General features: G+C 40.2%; 1 protein-coding gene and 1 long non-coding RNA gene across 7 annotated transcripts in view; one reads left to right on the top strand and one right to left on the bottom strand.

Annotated features, from left to right (window-relative positions):
• Nucleotides 1–18,273, top strand: part of LOC145505542 (uncharacterized) — a 62,437-nt gene that overhangs the window by 16,764 nt on the left and 27,400 nt on the right. Inside the window, exon 2 of the long non-coding RNA XR_014053098.1 lies at nucleotides 5,577–5,652. This is a non-coding gene — a long non-coding RNA (uncharacterized LOC145505542). The remainder of the gene's footprint in view (nucleotides 1–5,576; nucleotides 5,653–18,273) is intronic.
• CD84 (CD84 molecule) overlaps nucleotides 15,795–18,273 on the bottom strand; it is a 41,547-nt gene continuing 39,068 nt past the window's right edge. For 4 of the 6 annotated variants that reach the window (XM_081487949.1, XM_081487951.1, XM_081487950.1 and 1 more), the window contains 2 exons: nucleotides 18,119–18,181; nucleotides 15,795–16,190 (listed from right to left, as the gene is read on the bottom strand). In XM_081487949.1, coding sequence (XP_081344075.1) covers nucleotides 16,125–16,190; nucleotides 18,119–18,181 — 129 coding nt within the window. In that variant the 3' untranslated portion in view covers nucleotides 15,795–16,124. The remainder of the gene's footprint in view (nucleotides 16,191–18,118; nucleotides 18,182–18,273) is intronic. The other 2 variants (XM_081487952.1, XM_081487953.1) reach the window with 1 other exon arrangement.

Below are 18,273 nucleotides of genomic sequence, written 5' to 3'. Positions count from 1 at the left end.
AAACAAAGCTTAAACTTAGCAGGAGGAAGGAAATAATAAATATCAGGGGGCAAATAAATAAAATAGAGATTAAAAATGAGAGAAAAAAAATCAACAAAACCAAGAACTGGTTCTCTGAAAGGGTAAACAAAACTGCCAATCCCCTGGCCAGGTTCACCAAGAAGAAAAGAGAAAGAACCCAAATCTGACTCATAATCACAGAAAAAAAAGAATACTATAAACAATTATATATAAAAATATTTGAAAACCTAGAAGAAATGGACAACTTTCTAGAAACATCAGCTCAGTAGAGTCACTCAGTCGTGTCCCACACTTTGCGACCCCATGGACAGCAGCACGCCAGGCCTCCCTGTCCATCACCAACTCCCAGAGTTGGTGACTCCACTCATCTCCACTGAGTTGGTGATGCCATCCAACCATCTCATCTTCTGTCATCCCCTTCTCCTCCTGCCTTCAATCTTTCCCGGCTTTAGGGTCTTCTCAAATGAGTCAACTCTTTGCATTAGGTGGCCAAAGTATTGGAGTTTCAGCTTCAGCATCAGTCCTTCTAATGAATATTCAGGACTAATTTCATTTAGGAAGGACTAGTTGGATCTCCTTGCTATCCAAGGGACTCTCAAGAGTCTTCTCCAACACCACAGTTCAAAAGCATCAATTCTTCGATGCTCAGTTTTCTTTATGGTCCAACTCTCACATCCACGCATGACTATTGGAAAAATCATAGCTTTGAATATGTGGACATTTGTTGGCAAAGTAATGTCTCTGCTTTTTAATATGCTGTCTAGATTGGTCATAGCTTTTCTTCCAAGGGGCAAGCGTGCTTTAATTTCATGGCTGCAGTCACCATCTGCAGTGATTTCGGAGCCCAAGAAAACAAAGTCTGTCATTACTTCCATTGTTTCCCCATCTATTTACTGGGAAGCGATGGGACCAGATGCCATGTCCTCAGTTCTCTGAAAGTTGACTTTTAAGCCAGCTTTTTCACCCTCCTCTTTCACTTTCATCAAGTGGCTTTTTAGTTCCTCTTCACTTTCTGCCATAAGGGTGGTGTCATCTACATATCTGAGGTTATTTATATTTCTCCCGTCAATCTTGATTCAAGCTTGTGCTTCACCCAGCCCAGCATTTTGTGTGATGTACTCTGCATATATGGAGAAGGAAATGGCAACTCACTCCAATATTCTTGCCTGGAGAATCCCAGGGACGAAGGAGCCTGGTGGGCTGCCGTCTATGGGGTCGCACAGAGTCGGACACGACTAAAGCGACTTAGCAGCAGCAACTCTGCATATAAGTTAAATTAACAGGGTGACAAAATACTGCCTGGACGTACTTATTTCCCAGTTTGGAACCAGTCTGTTGTTCCATGTCCAGTTCTAACTGTTGCTTCTTGACCTGCATACAGATTTCTCAGGAGGCAGGTCAGGTGTCTGGTATTCCCATCTCTTGAAGAATTTTCCACAGTTTGTTGTGATCCACACAGTCAATGGCTTCGGCATAGTCAATAAAGCAGAAGTAGATATTTTTCTGGAACTCTCTTGCTTTTTCGATGATCCAGTGGATGTTGGCAATTTAATCTCTGGTTCCTCTGTCTTCTCTAAATACAGTTAGAACATCTGGAAGTTCTCAGTTCATGTACTGTTTGAGTCTACCTTGGAGAATTTTGAGCATCATTTTGCTAGCATGTGAGTTGAGTGCAATTATGCAATAGTTTGAACATTCTTTGGCATTGCCTTTCTTTGGGATTGGAGTGAAAACTGACCTTTTCCAGTCCTGTGGCCACTGCTGAGTTTTCCAAATTTGCTGGCATATTGAGTGCAGCACTTCAACAGCATCATCTTTTAGGATTTGAAATAACTCAGCTTGAATTCCATCACCTCCATTAGCTTTTTCATAGTGATGCTTCCTAAGGCCCACTTGACTTCGTACTCCAGAATGTCTGGCTCTAGTTGAGTGATGACACCATCGTGGTTATCTGGGTCATTAAGATCTTTTTGTGTGTAGTTCTTCTGTGTATTCTTGGCACTGCTTCTTAATTTCTTCTGCATCTGTTAGGTCCATATCATTTCTGTCCTTTATTGTGTCTATTTTTGCATGAAATGTTCCCTTGGTATCTCTAATTTTCTTGAAGAGATCTCTGGTCTTTCCCATTCTATTGTTTTCCTCTATTTCTTTGCATTGATCACTCAGGAAGGCTTTCATATCTCTCCTTGCTATTCTTTGGAAATCTGCATTCAAATTGGTATATCTTTCCTTTTCTCCTTTGTCTTTAGTTTCTCTTCTTTACTCAGCTATTTGTAAGTCCTCCTCAGCAACCATTTTGCCTTTTTGCATTTCTTTTTCCTGGGGATAGTCTTGATCACTGCCTCCTGTACCTATCACGAACCTCTGTCCGTAGTTCTTCAGGCACTCTGTTTATCAAATCTAATCCCTTGAATCTATTTGTCACTTCTACTGTATTAATCTATTTGTCACTTCTACTGTATTATCATAAGGGCTTTAATTTAGGTCATACTTGAATTGTCTAGTAGTTTCCCTACTTTCTTCAATTTAATTCTGAATTTCGCACTAAGGAGTTCATGATTTGAGCCACAGTCAGCTCCTAGTCTAGAAACATACACCTCCTCAAAACTGAATAAAAAAGATATAATTTGAACACACCGATCACTAGATGTGAAGCAGAATCTGTAATAAAAAAAACTTTCTTCAAACAAAAGTTCCAGGACCACAGGGCCTCAGAGTCAAATCCTATCTAATACACACAGAAGAACTTATATATATTCTTCTCAATCTCTTCCAAAAAGTCAGGAGAAAGGAACAGTTCCAAAAACATTCTATGAAGCCACCAGCATCCTGATACCAAAGCCAGACTTAATATTGAGATTAAGTCAAATAATCTTCTATAAAAAATTGAAATTGTTTATTTGTATGTAACAAGTGGTTTCTTTTGTTAATGAATTATTCAAACTTAAAACAAAAGTAAAAGTTTTGCAAACTAATGGAACCATAAAAAAAAAAACCAAGTAAGAGACATAACTCTCCCAGACTTCAGACAATACTACAAAGCTATAGTAATCAAAACAGGTGGTATTGGTACAAAAACAGGCATACAGATCAATGGATCTGAATTGAAAGCCCAGAAATAAACCCACACACTTGTGGTCAATTAATCTTAGACAAAGGAGGCAAGAATATAAAATGGAAAAAGGCAGATTCTTCAGCAAGTGGTGCTGGAAAAGTTGGGCAGCTGCATGTAAGTCAATGAAGTTAGAACACACCCTCACACCAAGCACAAAAATAAACTCAAAATGGATTAAAGACTAAAAAATAAGACATGACACCATAAAACTTCTAGAAGACAGCACAGACAAAACATTGTCTGACATGAATCACACCAATGTTCTCTTATGTCCATCTCCCAAGGCAATGGAAGTAAAAACAAAAATAAACAAATAGGACCTAATCAAACCTACAAGGTTTTGCACAGCAAACCATAAAAAAATCTGAAAAGACAATCTATGGAATGGCAGAGAATATTTGCAAATGATGCCACAGACAAGGGCTTAATCTCTACAATATACAAACAACTCATACAATTCAACAACAAAACCGCAAACAATCCAGTTGAAAAAATGGGCAGAAGACTTTAATAGACATTTCTCCAAAGAAGACACACAGATGGCCAATAGGCAGATGAAACTATACTTAACATTATTAATTATTAGAGAAATGCAATCAAAACTACAATAAGGTACCACCTCACACAAGTCAGAATGGCTATCATTAAAAATCTACAAATAACAAATGCTGAAGAGGGTGTGGAGAAAAGGGAACCCTCCTACACTGTTGGTGGGAATGTAAGTTGGTACAGCCACTATGGAAAAGAGTATGGAGGTTCCTCAGAAAGGTAAAAACAGAGTTACCATATGATTAAGCAATCCCACTCCTGGAAATATACCAAGACAAAACTATAATTCAAAAAGATACATGTGAATACAAGCACTATTCACAATAGCCAAAACATGGAAAAAACCTACACGTTCATTGACAGATAATGGATAAAGACATGGTACATATATACAGTGGAACAGTCCTCAGCCATAGAAAGAATGAAATAATGCCATTTGCAGCAACATGGATGCAAGTAGAGATTATCATACTAAGTAAGTCATGAAAAGATAAATACAATATGGTATTACTTACATGTGGAATCTAAAATGCAGCACAAATGAACCCATCTACAAAAACAGAAACAGACTCATAGACATAGAGCACAGACTTGCGGTTGCCAAGGGGAAGTGGGGAGGGAGAGGGATGGACTGGGAGTTTGGGGTTGATAGCTGCAAATTATTACATTTAGAATGGATAAACAACAAGGTCCTAATGTATAGCACAAGGAACTATAATCATTATCCTGAGATAAACCATGATGGGAAAGAATATAAAAACACAATGTACATATGTGTATAACTGAATCACTGCTGTACAGCAGAGATGGGCACAACATTGTAAATCAACTATATTTCAAAAAAATTTCTTAAAGATAAACCATTTTTCCATTTTGGAGAGAACTTCTACTTGATTTTACTTTTTTCCCTTTAATTCCTTGCTTGGTTCAATTTAATAAAATTTGAATTAAGATTTTTATTATTTACATTTGAAAGTAAGACTGGTCTATATAAGGAGTTAACAAATGACAGATTTTTTTCTGTAAAGGTCAAGATAGTGAGTACTTTAGACTTGGGGCCATTTGGTCTCTATTGTAACTACTCAACTTTGCTCTTGTAGCATGAAAGCAGCCACAGTCAATACATAAATGAATGAGTATTGGGAATGTTCTAGTAAAATTTTATTAACACTGAATTTTTAATTTCATATAATTTTTGTATGTTACCAAATATTGTTCTTCTTTTGAGTTCTTCCAATTTTTAAAAGCTGTAAAAACTATTCTTAACCTATAAGCTATATAAAAATACTTAATAGGCTGGATTTATCCATAGGATGCAGTTGGCTGATTTCTGGTCCATATTTTTCTTTTCAGGGAATCATCCTCTTGTAGTTTGGAATCAATGTTATACTAATAATGCTCAGTGAATTTTGAAGTTTTCCAGTATTTTCTTTGCTTTAAAACAGTTAAAATCACATAGAAATTATCCTTTCATTGATGGCAGTAGAACTAGTTCACAAGACCTTCTAGGCTTGGTGTCTTTTGGGGTGTTAGATGACAATATCTTTTCCATTTTTTTCTCTGATTAAAGAAGTTCTAGTTATAAACTTTGAGCTTATGAACTACTGTGAATGGAAAGGTATATACCAGAGCAATCTATTGGTTCTGCCTGCCACCAGATGGCATTGTCACATTTGTGTTTTGGAAAGATCACTCTGGCTATGGTGTAGAGCAGTGGTGACCAGTCCTTTTGACACCCAGGATGGGTTTTGTGGAAGACAGTTTTTCCATAGACTGGTAAGGTTGGTGGGGGTCGGGGTGGGGGTGGGATGGCTTCAGGATAATTCAAGCTTATTACATTTATTGTGTACTTTGTTTCTATTATTATTACATCATCTCCACCTCAAATCAGCAGGCATTAGATCCTGGAGTTTGGGGACCCCTGGTGTAGAGAATGGATTGGACCAGGGCAAGTGTGACTGCAGGAGGTAAGTGATGCTGTCCAGGTAAGAGATGATAATGGCTTGACTACTGTAGCTACTAGTGGATGAAAGAAGAAAAGTTGGATGGATTATAAAAACATTCAAGGAGGTAAGTTAGGGATTTTCATGACCACTTCCACTTTCAATGGTTCACTATGAGGATGTGTAGGATTCAGCATATGGTTATACTCATGGCTATGAATAATTACAGTGAATAGATACAAAGTAAAATCAGTGAAAGGCGATGGTACATAGAATGATATCCAGGAGAAACCAAAATACAAGCTTTCAAAAGTCTTCTCCCAGTGGAGTCACATAGGATGCCCTTAATTCCTCAAGTGACAGGTGATGACAGTACATGTGTCATCACAATGTTTTCTGCTAGGGAAGTTTGCCTGAACCTAGGATTCTAGGGTTTTTATCAGTAGTCACATAGACATTGTCTTCCTAGCATGTACAAAATTTCAGAGTCCCAAAAGGAGAGCAGGTGTTCAGCACAAAGCAAATTGTTTGTATAAACAGTTTAAGTGCAGTGAATTGCTCTTAGGAAATGGTAGAATCTCCCTAAAACCAAGTTCCTAGACACTAGCTAAGAATCAACCTTGTAAGTACACCTTTCAAAAGATAGCAGCCTTAAGGCTATATTGTTAAGGTTAACTCTTTTCTGTGTTTTCTAATCCTTAACCATGCTTTCTGCAGAGGAAGTAGTCAGTATTTTTCTACTGTGTATCCATCCAAAGGTTGGAAACTTATTAAGGGAATATGACTTAGGAATAAACAGCTTTGTCACTGAGACATGTGCCAAAGTATTGTCACATTCTAGGTAAGGTAAGGCAGTTAAAAGCTGTACAAACTGTGGCATCTTCACTAGTTAATCAAGATATTATACATTGAGGACTTCCTCTGTAACTTGTGCAGGATCAGACATTGTGGATACAAATGATGAGCAAAATCAGACGTGATCTGCCTCCTGATGGAGCTCACAGTCCAGCGGGGAAAGGGAGAAATTAATCAAGTAATCATGAGGAGAGATATTTAAAGACAAAATTTGAAAACTGCTGTGGTAGAAAGAGATCTAGAACAATCAGAGTAAAAACAGGCATCAGACATGGTCTGAGGAACAGGAAGACTTCCCCAAGGAAGGGACATTTGAGCTGAGCCCTGAGGAATGAGTGGGCATTAACAAAGTGAAGTTGTGTATTAGAGGCAGTGAGGGTAAGGAGTGGGTTGCAAAGCATTTCAGACAGAGGGAGAGGCTTAAGGCTAATGTTTAGATTAAATTAAATGAAATCTGCCAGAACCTCAGAGGGCACTAGAAAAACACCATGGAAAATTTTAAAGCCTTCTCAAGATTATCTGTATCTGTTTATAGAGTTGCTACACAGTGACTCTGAAATTCTTCTGGGTAGTGGTGTAATTTCAGCCCAACAAGAAAAGAATAAAGAGATTTATCTGTGGGAGCCCAAGCATGTTTGCAAAGAGTTGCTCAGAGCAGAGGATGTGAAGCTTCTTTGATAAGTTAGACTAAAGGAAGTGGTTTCATATCTAGAAGCTTCCATTTGCTATTTCACATATCACCTTTCAGCAAGGCACTTCTCCTTCAAAGTTTTACAAAACATCCTGAGGCCCTTCACCCATAGTTCTGAGGGAACCACACATAGCTCCTCATAGAAAAAGGTAACACTGTGGGTGATCCAGACAATCCTACTCTCCAGTTCCCTAGAAATAGAAAGTGGTTTCCAGGACTTCTTTTCTACTCTTGGTATATGGGTCCCAATCTGAGTTCAGTTCAACAAATATTTATTAAGTTCTCCTAGGCAACAGCTTGTGTGATGAGTGCTGTTAGTGGAAAGATGAATAAGATGTACTCTTGTTCTGGAGGGAGATGGACCCAAAACATATGACTGAGTGCCCAATTTCTCTGTTTCTAGGATGATCAAGGCAGAACTCCCTGCTCTATCTCTAACCATATGGCCCCGCTGCAATCCAGTTTCTTGTTTCTGGTACCCTGTCTCTAGATTTTCCATCCTGTCTCAGGATCCTGGTCATGTCTCTTGCATCAGACTTCATTTTTGCCATTCTCTTTCTGAATTCACCTCAGCCCAAGGTGCCTTTATATCTACTCAGGGTCTGAGTTCTCAGCTGCATAGAGTCTTTGTCATATTGTTAATAGAGAATTTGCTGCTTTAGTTACTTACCTTATCTCTTCTTTTCTTGTGCAAAACAAAGATAATAAAAGAATAGAACCATCATCACATACTTTTTCTGTTTACTTGTTGAAATGAAGCCTGTGGTCTCATTTCTCAGGCACTTACAATGTGTAAATAATTTTATTAATGGAAATTTACAAATGCAAGAAATAAAAGATGACATGGAGAAAAGATACCCTGTTACAATCATGGCATCTAGTTTCTGAAATATGTTTAGGTAGCATTTACTGCTAGTGAGCATGTGCACTGTGCTTAGTCACTCAGTTGTGTCTGACTCTTTGTGACTCCATGGACTATAGCCCACCAGGCTCCTCTGCCATGAGGATTCTCCAGGCAAGAATACTGGAGTGGGTTTCCATGCCCTCCTCCAGGGGATCTTCCCAACCCAGGGATCGAACCCAGGTCTCCCGCATTGAAGGTGGATTCTTTACCATCTGAGTCACCAGGGAAGCTCCAAAGGGTGTGTTGCCTCCCCACTGGGGAATTGAACGCAGGTCTCCTGCGTAACAAGAGGGGATACTCACCACTATACTAATGAGGACAGCACTAGTGAGCAAAATCTTCACGTTTGTATTAATTAGTTAACTAATCTAATTCTTTTTTTTTAAGGATCCAAGGTTAATTAGGTACTGCAGACACAAAGAAGAGAAGAAAGTCTTCTGAGCCAAAACAACTTATTGGCCAGCTGGGGACATAGTTGAGAAAATGCCACAGCTATATAATTATTATAGAATATGATAAATGTTACCTTTATGCACTTATGTACTAAATGTTATAGGAGTGTAAACAGGAACCTATATATTTAGCTTTGGGTGGGAGGTTTTAGTGGAGAAGGAAATGGCAACCCACTCCAATATTCTTGCCTGGAAAATCCCATGGACAGAGAAGTCTGGCAGGCAACAGTCCATGGGGTTGCAAAGAGTTGCACATGACTGAAGCGACTTAGCATGCATGCATGGGAGGTTTTAGAAGGCTACACAAAGAGAGGATTCTTGGTCTGATCCTTGAAATATGAAAGAGCCAGAGATAGAAGGGAGAGAAAGGCATTTCAAGTGGAGGACACAGCATGGGCAAAGGCATAGGAGTGGGAAAGGATTTGATATGTTTGTGGATCCATGAAATTTCTGTGTGGCTGGAGCTAGAGAAGAGGCAGGAGAGGGGTCTGGAAACTCTCGATGGGTCAGATTGTTAAGGAGTGTGGTCCCATAGGAAAATGAAGTGGTAAGTTCCTTGTTTTACAATAGAAAGATTGCTCTTTATGTGATAGCAGCCCAGATAATGAATGTTAAAGGAATGAACTAGGAGACTGGGATGGAGAGACAGAGTGTGTTTGAGAATTAGACATATTGAGGGGACATGGTTGAGAGGAGCCGTAGGAAGGAGCTGGAACTGGCAGAACCTAACAGCTGATTAGATATAGTAGGGAAGTTGAGGTGACAAGAGGAAAGAAAGAAGACAAGGATAAAAAAAGTTCTCTGATTTTGGTAGCTGCTGATGGGTGGAGCAGTGAAGAACAGCAATTCAGGACACAGCCCTTGGAGTTGGAAGGCTAGGAATTGATTTCTAAGTTTTAATATTTGCTTGTCTGTATTACTTAGCCTTTCTGTGACTCAGTTTCTTAATTTGCAAAATGGAGGATGATTGCATTTTCTTTGGGGTAGATAAGTTTTAATATTTCTTATGGGCTTTAAATGAGTGAATATATATAAAACATCGGAGTGGGAATAGTACATAGTAAGCACTTAATAATTGTCAGCTATTATGATTTTGGTAGGTCATTAACTAGCACGGGGAAAACAGCCTGAAAACAAGTTGGGGAGACTGAGGAAAGATCTGTGACTTCAATTTGGGGCACACTGAATTTAAGGTGGTTTCTGACATCCATGCAGAAATGATCCATAAATAGTTGGAAATATAGGTTATAAATTAATCATTGTGATTATGTGCATTTGAAAAAATTCCTTGACAGATAATTTGTGCAATTATTTGTCTACAATAAGATCTCATAAGAAAAATTTCTCAGTTGCAAAGATATGACCACTTTCAGTTCCCAGAGCTGACTCATCCAAACCCAGAAACTTGTGCAAGGCTATTCAAAACTGATTGTTCAAAAACAATCAGCCAGCAAGAGTGATGATTATAATTATCATTCAAAGAGAGAGTGGTTCTGTTTATACATTCTTCTAAATAAATTTCTCAAAGTCTACAAGTCTCTAGAGAATGTACTAGTCATTACTCTGCTTCCTCAAATCAGAACTTCAAGACTTTTACTAATGGTCTTTGTTAAAATATATTTACACTTTAATCTGATTTGAACAACCATCGAGGGCTCCTCACACTTGGACTGCAGATCATTAAAATCTCAAGGTATGTAGCTGTTTCTTAACCATGAAATAGTGTAGTACAACTCCCTAATTCTGACCTCTTTTGTTTCTGTTTTTCTTGTGGCATAAATAGTGCAAATTCACACTGTATCTCTCTCATTTTGTAACAACTCATCAGGAATGCTTAACACCTGAATTCCTTGTTTTCTAGGAAACCAGTTCTGCCCAAAATGCAGGCAGGGTTTTTATCCAAGCTTCTTTAGTGGGTGTTTACCAAATGAAATTGAGTGGTTTTCCGGAGAACAACAGAATTAATATGTGAACACATTTACCTGGAGCTGCAGTTTTAGTATCTCTAAAATATCATTATATGTACATATTCATTCAACAAATATTTGTGGACCACCTATTATGTGTCAAAGTGCCAGGTGTGGGCTATACCTGAGGCAAAGTGTCAGGTGTTGGGAATCCAGAGCAGACAGCATGGTAGAGTCCAAGTATGGATTCTACTCACTCTCATGGTAGAGTCCAGCATGGCTCTTGGTGACAAGAAGTCCTAAGTTCAAATCCTTGCTAAGATTTTTATTCCCTTAGCTTTAATGTAAACTAGAAGAATTAATTTCCACTTCACAGCATCCAGTGTATCAGTTGATATACAAAGTAAGCTATCAATTAAATATTATAAGCTCCCTGCCCTCAAGTAGCTCTTTATATTCAGGCATAGCCCCTATTCTCTCACTAGTTGAGGAGACAGGTATGCTATCAGGTAATTAGGATGTGGTGTGGTAAATGAAATAATAGGAGCAGATATTGATCTAGGAGGATTAAAAGTTTGATATACAGAGTTAATTTAGCACAGTATCAGATACATTTCTGTTGTATGGACCTTTATAACTTTGGTTTTAGCATCTTATAGTGGTTTCAGGCCTATAATAACAGATAATATAATGATCCAGGGCTTTACTATGTGTGGGCATGGAATACTTCATTTAATCCTCACATCAATCCTACACAGTAAGAACCAGTATTATCCCAATTTTACAGACGGGCAAACTGAGGCACAAAGAGGTTAAAACAAGAAACCAGGATTCAAACCCAGGTACTCTAGCATCAGAGCCCACATTTGTGACCACTCATTATACTTCTTCCTATTATGTCCTTAAGCTTTATTTTACAGTCAGAAGTTACATGAGAGAAAATTTTTACAAATCAAGGGAAATTCAGGAAAAAGCCAAATAGAAGGAAAGAAATGTATCTTGAAGAAAATATAGTCTGGTCATTTCTGTTTTCCAGGAGGAACATGAGAAGGGCTCTCTGTTGACATAACCTGGACCAGCCAGGCTCCTTCCTATGTCCACTTTCCAAAAGTGGCCCAATAAAACTCTTCTCTTGTTGGCTATGCAGTTAATAATGTTCTATAGCTTTTCAAAAAATCTCATTTTAAATCAGGTTCACTCTCTTTTTCTGAGAGGCATGCAGAAAAATCTGCAGCATTTTTCACTTTCTTTCCCAGGTAAAAAGCCCTGGTGACTTGAGAGGGAATGTCTTGTCTTACCACTGCTTTCCACTAGAGGCTTCTGCCCCTGAGATTTCAATTTCAAAGCACACTAAAAAAAACTGGCACATCTTGGTCCGATACAAGTATCTGATACAAATACCTTATATTAACACATATATATGGAGTCTAGAAAAGTCGTACTGATGAACCTAGCAGAGAACAGACTTGAGGGCATAGTGGGGGAAGGTGAGGGTGGGACGGATTGGGAAAGTAGCATTGACATATATGCACCATCATATGTAAAAGAGATAATTAGTGGGAAGTTGCTGTATAACACAGGGATCGCAGTTGTAGCTCTATGATGACCTGGAGGAGTGGGATGGGTAGAGGGGAGGGAGGCTTAAAAAGGAAGGGATATATATATATAATCATGACTGATTCGTGTTGCTGCATGGCGGAAACCAAAACAACATTGTAAAGCAATTTTCTACCAATTAAAAAGTAAAGATTCTATACTTTGATTTTATAGACCTGTTGGTCATAATATAGCTTATATGGAAAGATGTGAAGGGGAAAATAAGATCACATTCATATTACAGAAGGATAATCTGAGAACTGATTGGGAATGGGGTGAGTAGCTTATGCCTTCATAAATCAGAGGATTCATAGGAAAAGAATCAAACACGGTGTTCCTGAGTCCCAAAAGTCACTTGAAGAATTTCTGTGCACTGGCTGCAACCCAGGTTTGTTCTCTGGGAAGACCTAAGGAACTCTTACCTCTAGTTCTTTCAATTCTTCCTTCCTTCCTCCCTTCATCTTTCTTTCTTTCTTCCTTCCTTTCCCCTTCTGTCCTTCTTTCCTTTCTCCCCCAACCCCTACTTTCTACTGGGGCATTAGAATACTAAGAACATGACTGAGTAAGCACTCCAGGGAGAGGCAGGGGCAGCAGTTACAGAATGAATATGTTCAGGAGTGATCTCTCAACTCACATAAAGAAGTACTTTTATTTTAGGAAAAACATCTTAATTCAGTGTGACTTTGGAACTTCTCCATCCTTTAGGACTACGTCTCTTATTTCTTCTTCCATACCCCTCCCTAAGGTGAGTGCCTTACACCTGGTTCATTGCTTTACTTGATGTCTTAGAAGATCTGTCTAACTCTGAAAATCTTTTCCCTCCAAATGCCCCTGTACTGGGAATAGCCTCTGATGTTTTCATGCTGATATTTAGTGCCTGCTATAATTTGATTCCACTATGCTTATTGGCTTCTAGCCATCAGTACTTCCAATATATACCTTTTTTTCAAGCTGGCTGATCACTTTCAATTCTATTCAACAGCATTTATAGCTCATAAAGCAAGGTACAAGGTACCATGTTGGCTGATAATAGATGAAGAGATGAATAAAATAATACGTCTCATGATCACCTCTTTATGATCATGAAGTCATGGGCCTTGTCTTTAAGTAATGAACAGTACATAAGGAAACAAACAATTATCTATACTGTAAGGTAGAATGAAATGAGTTTTAGTGACAGAAAGACCATAGGGGTGGGGAAAGGAGTGCAAAAAGAACCATAGTTAATTTGACTAGGGAAAGCTTCATAGATAACGTGATATTTGAGCTGGGTATTGAAGGATGTATAAATGAAAAAGGGATGGGGCCATACATTCCAGCTGAGCACTATGCCACACATAGGCAAGGGACTCTGATTATGCATGGTGTATCACCCAAAATACATGACACAGATCCTGTTGTTTTCTTTCTCTATGCCTTCCTCACTTGGATGCCTTCTGTCTTCTTCATTCTCTGACAAATCCCATCCACACCTTGAGGTCCAACTTCAGCTTCATTTCCTCTATGAGGTCTCTTCTGAGTGTATTTGGTCACACCACTCCCTGTAGCATGTAGTTCAGGATCTAACTGTAGTGTTTGTGCTGTAGTTAGACCAAGTCAGACATCATGTTTGTCTTACACTTTGGAGATCTTGAAACCCCCAACACAGTGATAATGATAGTCAGGGCAAGATGAGTCTATGGACCCATTAATGGGGACTAACACCTTCATTCTGCCTAAAAGCAGTTCATTTCTGCTATTGAGACTGGGATTGTTCGTGGTGATTTAGGATTTAGCTGGTTATGCTTGTTAATACATGAGGGAAACAATGTTTCAAATGCCTACCTGAAAGTTCCACTTAGGGGAAGAGGGAGGGTCACTAACCATAGCTTGAACTCCACCACTCTCTGGGCTAAGCCTTAGTAACTGGAGTGGACACAGTTTCATGATGTATATCATTATCTCCCAAGTTCCCTCTGGAGAATGACTGCTTCCTTCAATGTCTTTTGTTTTGATGTTTGGGTTTCCCTAAAATTCCAGAAATATAGCTGAGTAGTTAGAAGAAGAACTAAAGAGCCTCTTGATGAAAGTGAAAGAGGAGAGTGAAAAAGTTGGCTTAAAGCTCAACATTCAGAAAACTAAGATCATGGCATCTGGCCCCATTACTTCATGGCAAATAGATGGGGAAACAGTGGAAACAGTGGCTGACTTTATTTTTTTGGGCTCCAAAATCACTGCAGATTGTGATTGCAGCCATGAAATTAAAAGACACTTACTCCTTGGAAGGAAAGTTATGACCAACCTACATAGCATATTAAAAAGCAGAGACATTACTTTGCCAGCAAAGGTCCATCTAGTCAAGGCTGTGGTTTTTCCAGTGGTCATGTATGGATGTGAGAGTTGGACTATAAAGAAAGCTGAGTGCCAAAGAATTGATGCTTTTGAACTGTGGTGTTGGAGAAGACTCTTGAGAGTTCCTTGGACTGCAAGGAGATCCAGCCAGTCCATCCTAAAGGAGATCAGTCCTGAGTGTTCATTGGAAGGACTGATATTGAAGCTGAAGCTCCAATACTTTGGCCACCTGATGTGAAGAGCTGACTCATTGGAAAAGACCCTGATGCTGGGAAAGATTGAGGGCAGGAGGAGAAGGGGATGACAGAGGATGAGATGGTTGGATGGCATCACCGACTCAATGGAGATGAGTTTGAGTCAACTCTGGAAGTTGGTGATGGACAGGGAGGCCTGGTATGCTGTGGTCCATGGGGTCGCAAAGAGCCAGACATGACTGAGCGACTGAGCTGAACTGAGTTCCTTTTGGAGAATGGCTTTATTGGAGATGCCTTCTTTTTCATGATGAGGCAGTTTGGAGTGTATCTTAGCTTGGTTTTGTAGAGAAACAGAACTATAGGAAATAGCTATAAAGGAATTGACTCGTGGTTATAGAGATTGAGAAATTCTGAGATCTGTAAACAAGCTGAAGAGGTCTGAGTTGAAAGGCCTGAAAACCAGGAAAGCTGATGGTGGAAGTTCCAGTCCAAATGCAAGGCAGAAGACTAATGTCTCAGCTCAAAGACAATCAGGCAGTGAGAGAGAATAGATTCTCCCTTATTCTGCCTTTTTCTCTATTCAGGTTTTCAATTGATTTGGTGATGCCCACTCACATGGAGGGGAGGATTAATCTGCTTTACAAGGTCTATCAATTCAAATGCTTATCTTTCTTCACACTCACATCCTGAATAATGTTTAACCAATATCTGGGCAACTCATGTCCCAGTCAAGTTGACACACAAAATGAACCATTACAGAGGGATACAGAAGGAAAACTTAGCCAGAAAAAAATATTATGAGGTTTCTGAAGTGGTGTCTAAAGAAAAATGCCCCAGAATTCTAGTCCTTACAGAAAGAACATGTTCCAACACTCCATTGGAGGAGTGTGTCTGCACAGCTGAGACCCACAGCTCTGACATCTTTCCATGACACACAGTGATATAGGGTTGGCTGGTCCAGCCAGATATACCCTGAACAAACGTTCCCAGGCAAAGGGACTAACAGAGCCTGAAATGCAGTCCACACTCTATACATCAAGTCATGCACTTGAGTGAGAGGCTTATCTGCCCAAGGTGCAGGGGGACTGGCCATGCACCAGGGCTTCTCCCATATATTGAGTGTGAACAGAGGCTCTTAAGTGGTGTCATGGCAGGTTTTAGGTGTGTAAATATTGATCCTCCACATATGGGATTGCTGGGAAGAGTCATCCCCTCCAGTCATATACAGCCTCCAGCCATGAGCAATCTTGATTGTTTATTCCATTGTATCATAAAAATTATTTTCTCCATGTGCTGCAGTGTGAAGAAGGATGAGAAGCACTGTGCCAAGGGATCTGTCTTGCTATTTGTTAGGAAGTGAGCCATCTTAGAAAGGGCATGATCCATTTGTCTATTTCAGTATAAGTTATGCCCAGCAACAGAATGTCTCCTTCTTTGCTTACATGTTGTGATCTGGTGATCTGTAATCTCTGGGTAAGATCTGGGCAGAGCAAGCCTAGGTCTGGATCATCTGCCAGTATGTGTGGTTGCAGCTCAGTTTCCATGGGGAGAATTCCGTCTGGGAGCCTAGATCACAATTTCATAGCTTGAAGTCCCAAGAGGTTTGCTGTTCTGAGTGCTGGTTTTCTCCATCTGTACAAAAGGGAAAAGGGGGAAATGCTGACTTAAAGGCACTGCTCGGGAATTCCAGTCCCACAGGGAGCCTTTAGAGAGACACCTTAGATTTCCCTGGTTCTGGGGTAATCTGAGGTAGCAGGATCTTGCCTTTGCTGAGTCCCTCACCTCTGTTCTAGTCACTCCATTTGGAAGCCCTCTTAATTCAGAAAAAACAGCAGGTGGGAATGTGGATATCTGCATTGATTTTGATTATAGGCTTGAAGTGACATTCAGGCTCATGTGACCCGCCTTCCTTGTTCCTAGTTAAGCCTTCATTTCTTCTTTACCCCAATAACTTCACCTTGGCTTATATGTAGTGGTGAGTCACTTTCACTGGTGTCATATGCTATAGTAACTTACAATACTGCAGACAACTCTTACATTGGATCATGGAGTCCTAGGTTTTAAATTACACACTAACCAAACTAGTAGTTGCCAACCAACTTGTCTAGAGGGTTTACTATGAGATGTCTCAATCCGGGAGTCCCTGATTAATCCTCAAATCTACTACTTTCCAGTGTATTTTCCTCTGTTTCCTCCCACTCTCCTTCTAATCCTGGTGTAGACATGCCAGTGCCCTGCTTCTCACTTGCTTCTCCTTCCCCTTTCCTCCTCCTCCTCTTTCCTCACTCATTTTCTTCCTTTTCTTCTCTCTCCTTCCATTTTTGGTCCTTGGGGAAGTCAAAGTCTTTCTGTCTTATTCTCCAGGGCACTTGGTTTATCTTGACATTCAAACTGACCTGTGCATTGAGTTCCCTTATGACCTTCCTACTTGTCCAGCTTACAGATGACTCATAGAATCAGCTTTTAATTCTTATTCATGAATTCATTTGCATTCTGTTTTAACATCCCAATATTTCTTCTCACTCTTCACTTGTTATCATTATCATCCCTTTGCTCCCAGACATCTGGGTTCAAATTTATCTTTCATGGTTAGCTTCCTGCTTATTAGCTCAGCTATTAGACTGAAACACTTCAAAAATATTTGATTCACCCAGAGACACCAGAGCTGTCCTGATCGTGGTGGAAACAAGGACTTCAGATAGTAACAACACCAAACCAGTTTCCCCAAACTGAAAGTCCTGTCAAAGCTCAGGACCTACCTTCCCTCTTTGCATGTTTGAAAGAAGGATACTGGGGCACAGGGAACATGAGTATCACTGCTACGGCTAAGTCACTTCAGTCGTGTCCGATTCTGTGCGACCCCATAGACGGCAGCCCATCAGGCGCCCCCGTTGCTGGGATTCTCCAGGCAAGAATACTGGAGTGGGTTGCCATTTCCTTCTCCAATGCATGAAAGTGAAAAGTGAAAGTGAAGCCGCTCAGTTGTGTCCGACTCTTAGTGACCCCATGGACTGCAGCCCACCAGACTCCTCCGTCCATGGGATTTTCCAAGCAAGAGTACTGGAGTGGGGTGCCATTGCCTTCTCCGAGTGTCACTAGAGCACTACAAATGCTTGTACGGGTGGCACACTGTGAAAGTCTGCTGAGGGAACCAGTGGGAACTGGAATTCAACCTGTGTTCCACTTGTCTATCTGTGCATCTGGTGTGGCCCTGTGTCTGCCTGGGGCATGGCAAACGTGCTTTCCAATTTATACACTGTGAACTAGCAATGGCCCTGGATGTTATTAGAGACTGGAGTTTCCACACTGCAGTTCAGAGATCTAGGTGCTCCTTCACAGAAAGGCTGGGAACAGCAATCAAGGAAGCCAGCTGGTAAATGGCCTTGGACCTGGGAAGCAGAGCTGTGTGCATGTGTGGAAGGAGACCAAGGCTCTCAGAAATTAATCCTGAGAAGCACAGAGTCCCAAGGGAACCAGTTTACTCCTGTTTGGTTAGATAAGATGCCAAAGAAAAGTTGGAACAGACAGGACAACAGTGATAAAAATCAGAAAGACTTTACCTTATCAGAGTACTGCATTATGGAGTAAATTGTGTTCACTGGCTCCTCCTTGTTGGGGAGCACCTGTAAAACACCCATCTTGCCCTCAGTGAGGGAGCCCAAGCAAATCTCTTACTTCTGCCTCTGCCCGTCAGCCCTCCCTGACCCCACTTTCA

Source organism: Giraffa tippelskirchi, chromosome 5, assembly GCF_054371585.1.
Source record: "Giraffa tippelskirchi isolate mGirTip1 chromosome 5, T2T-mGirTip1v1.2.pri, whole genome shotgun sequence".
NCBI classification, from domain to species: domain Eukaryota; kingdom Metazoa; phylum Chordata; class Mammalia; order Artiodactyla; family Giraffidae; genus Giraffa; species Giraffa tippelskirchi.
This window is presented reverse-complemented; position numbering and strand designations above follow the sequence as displayed.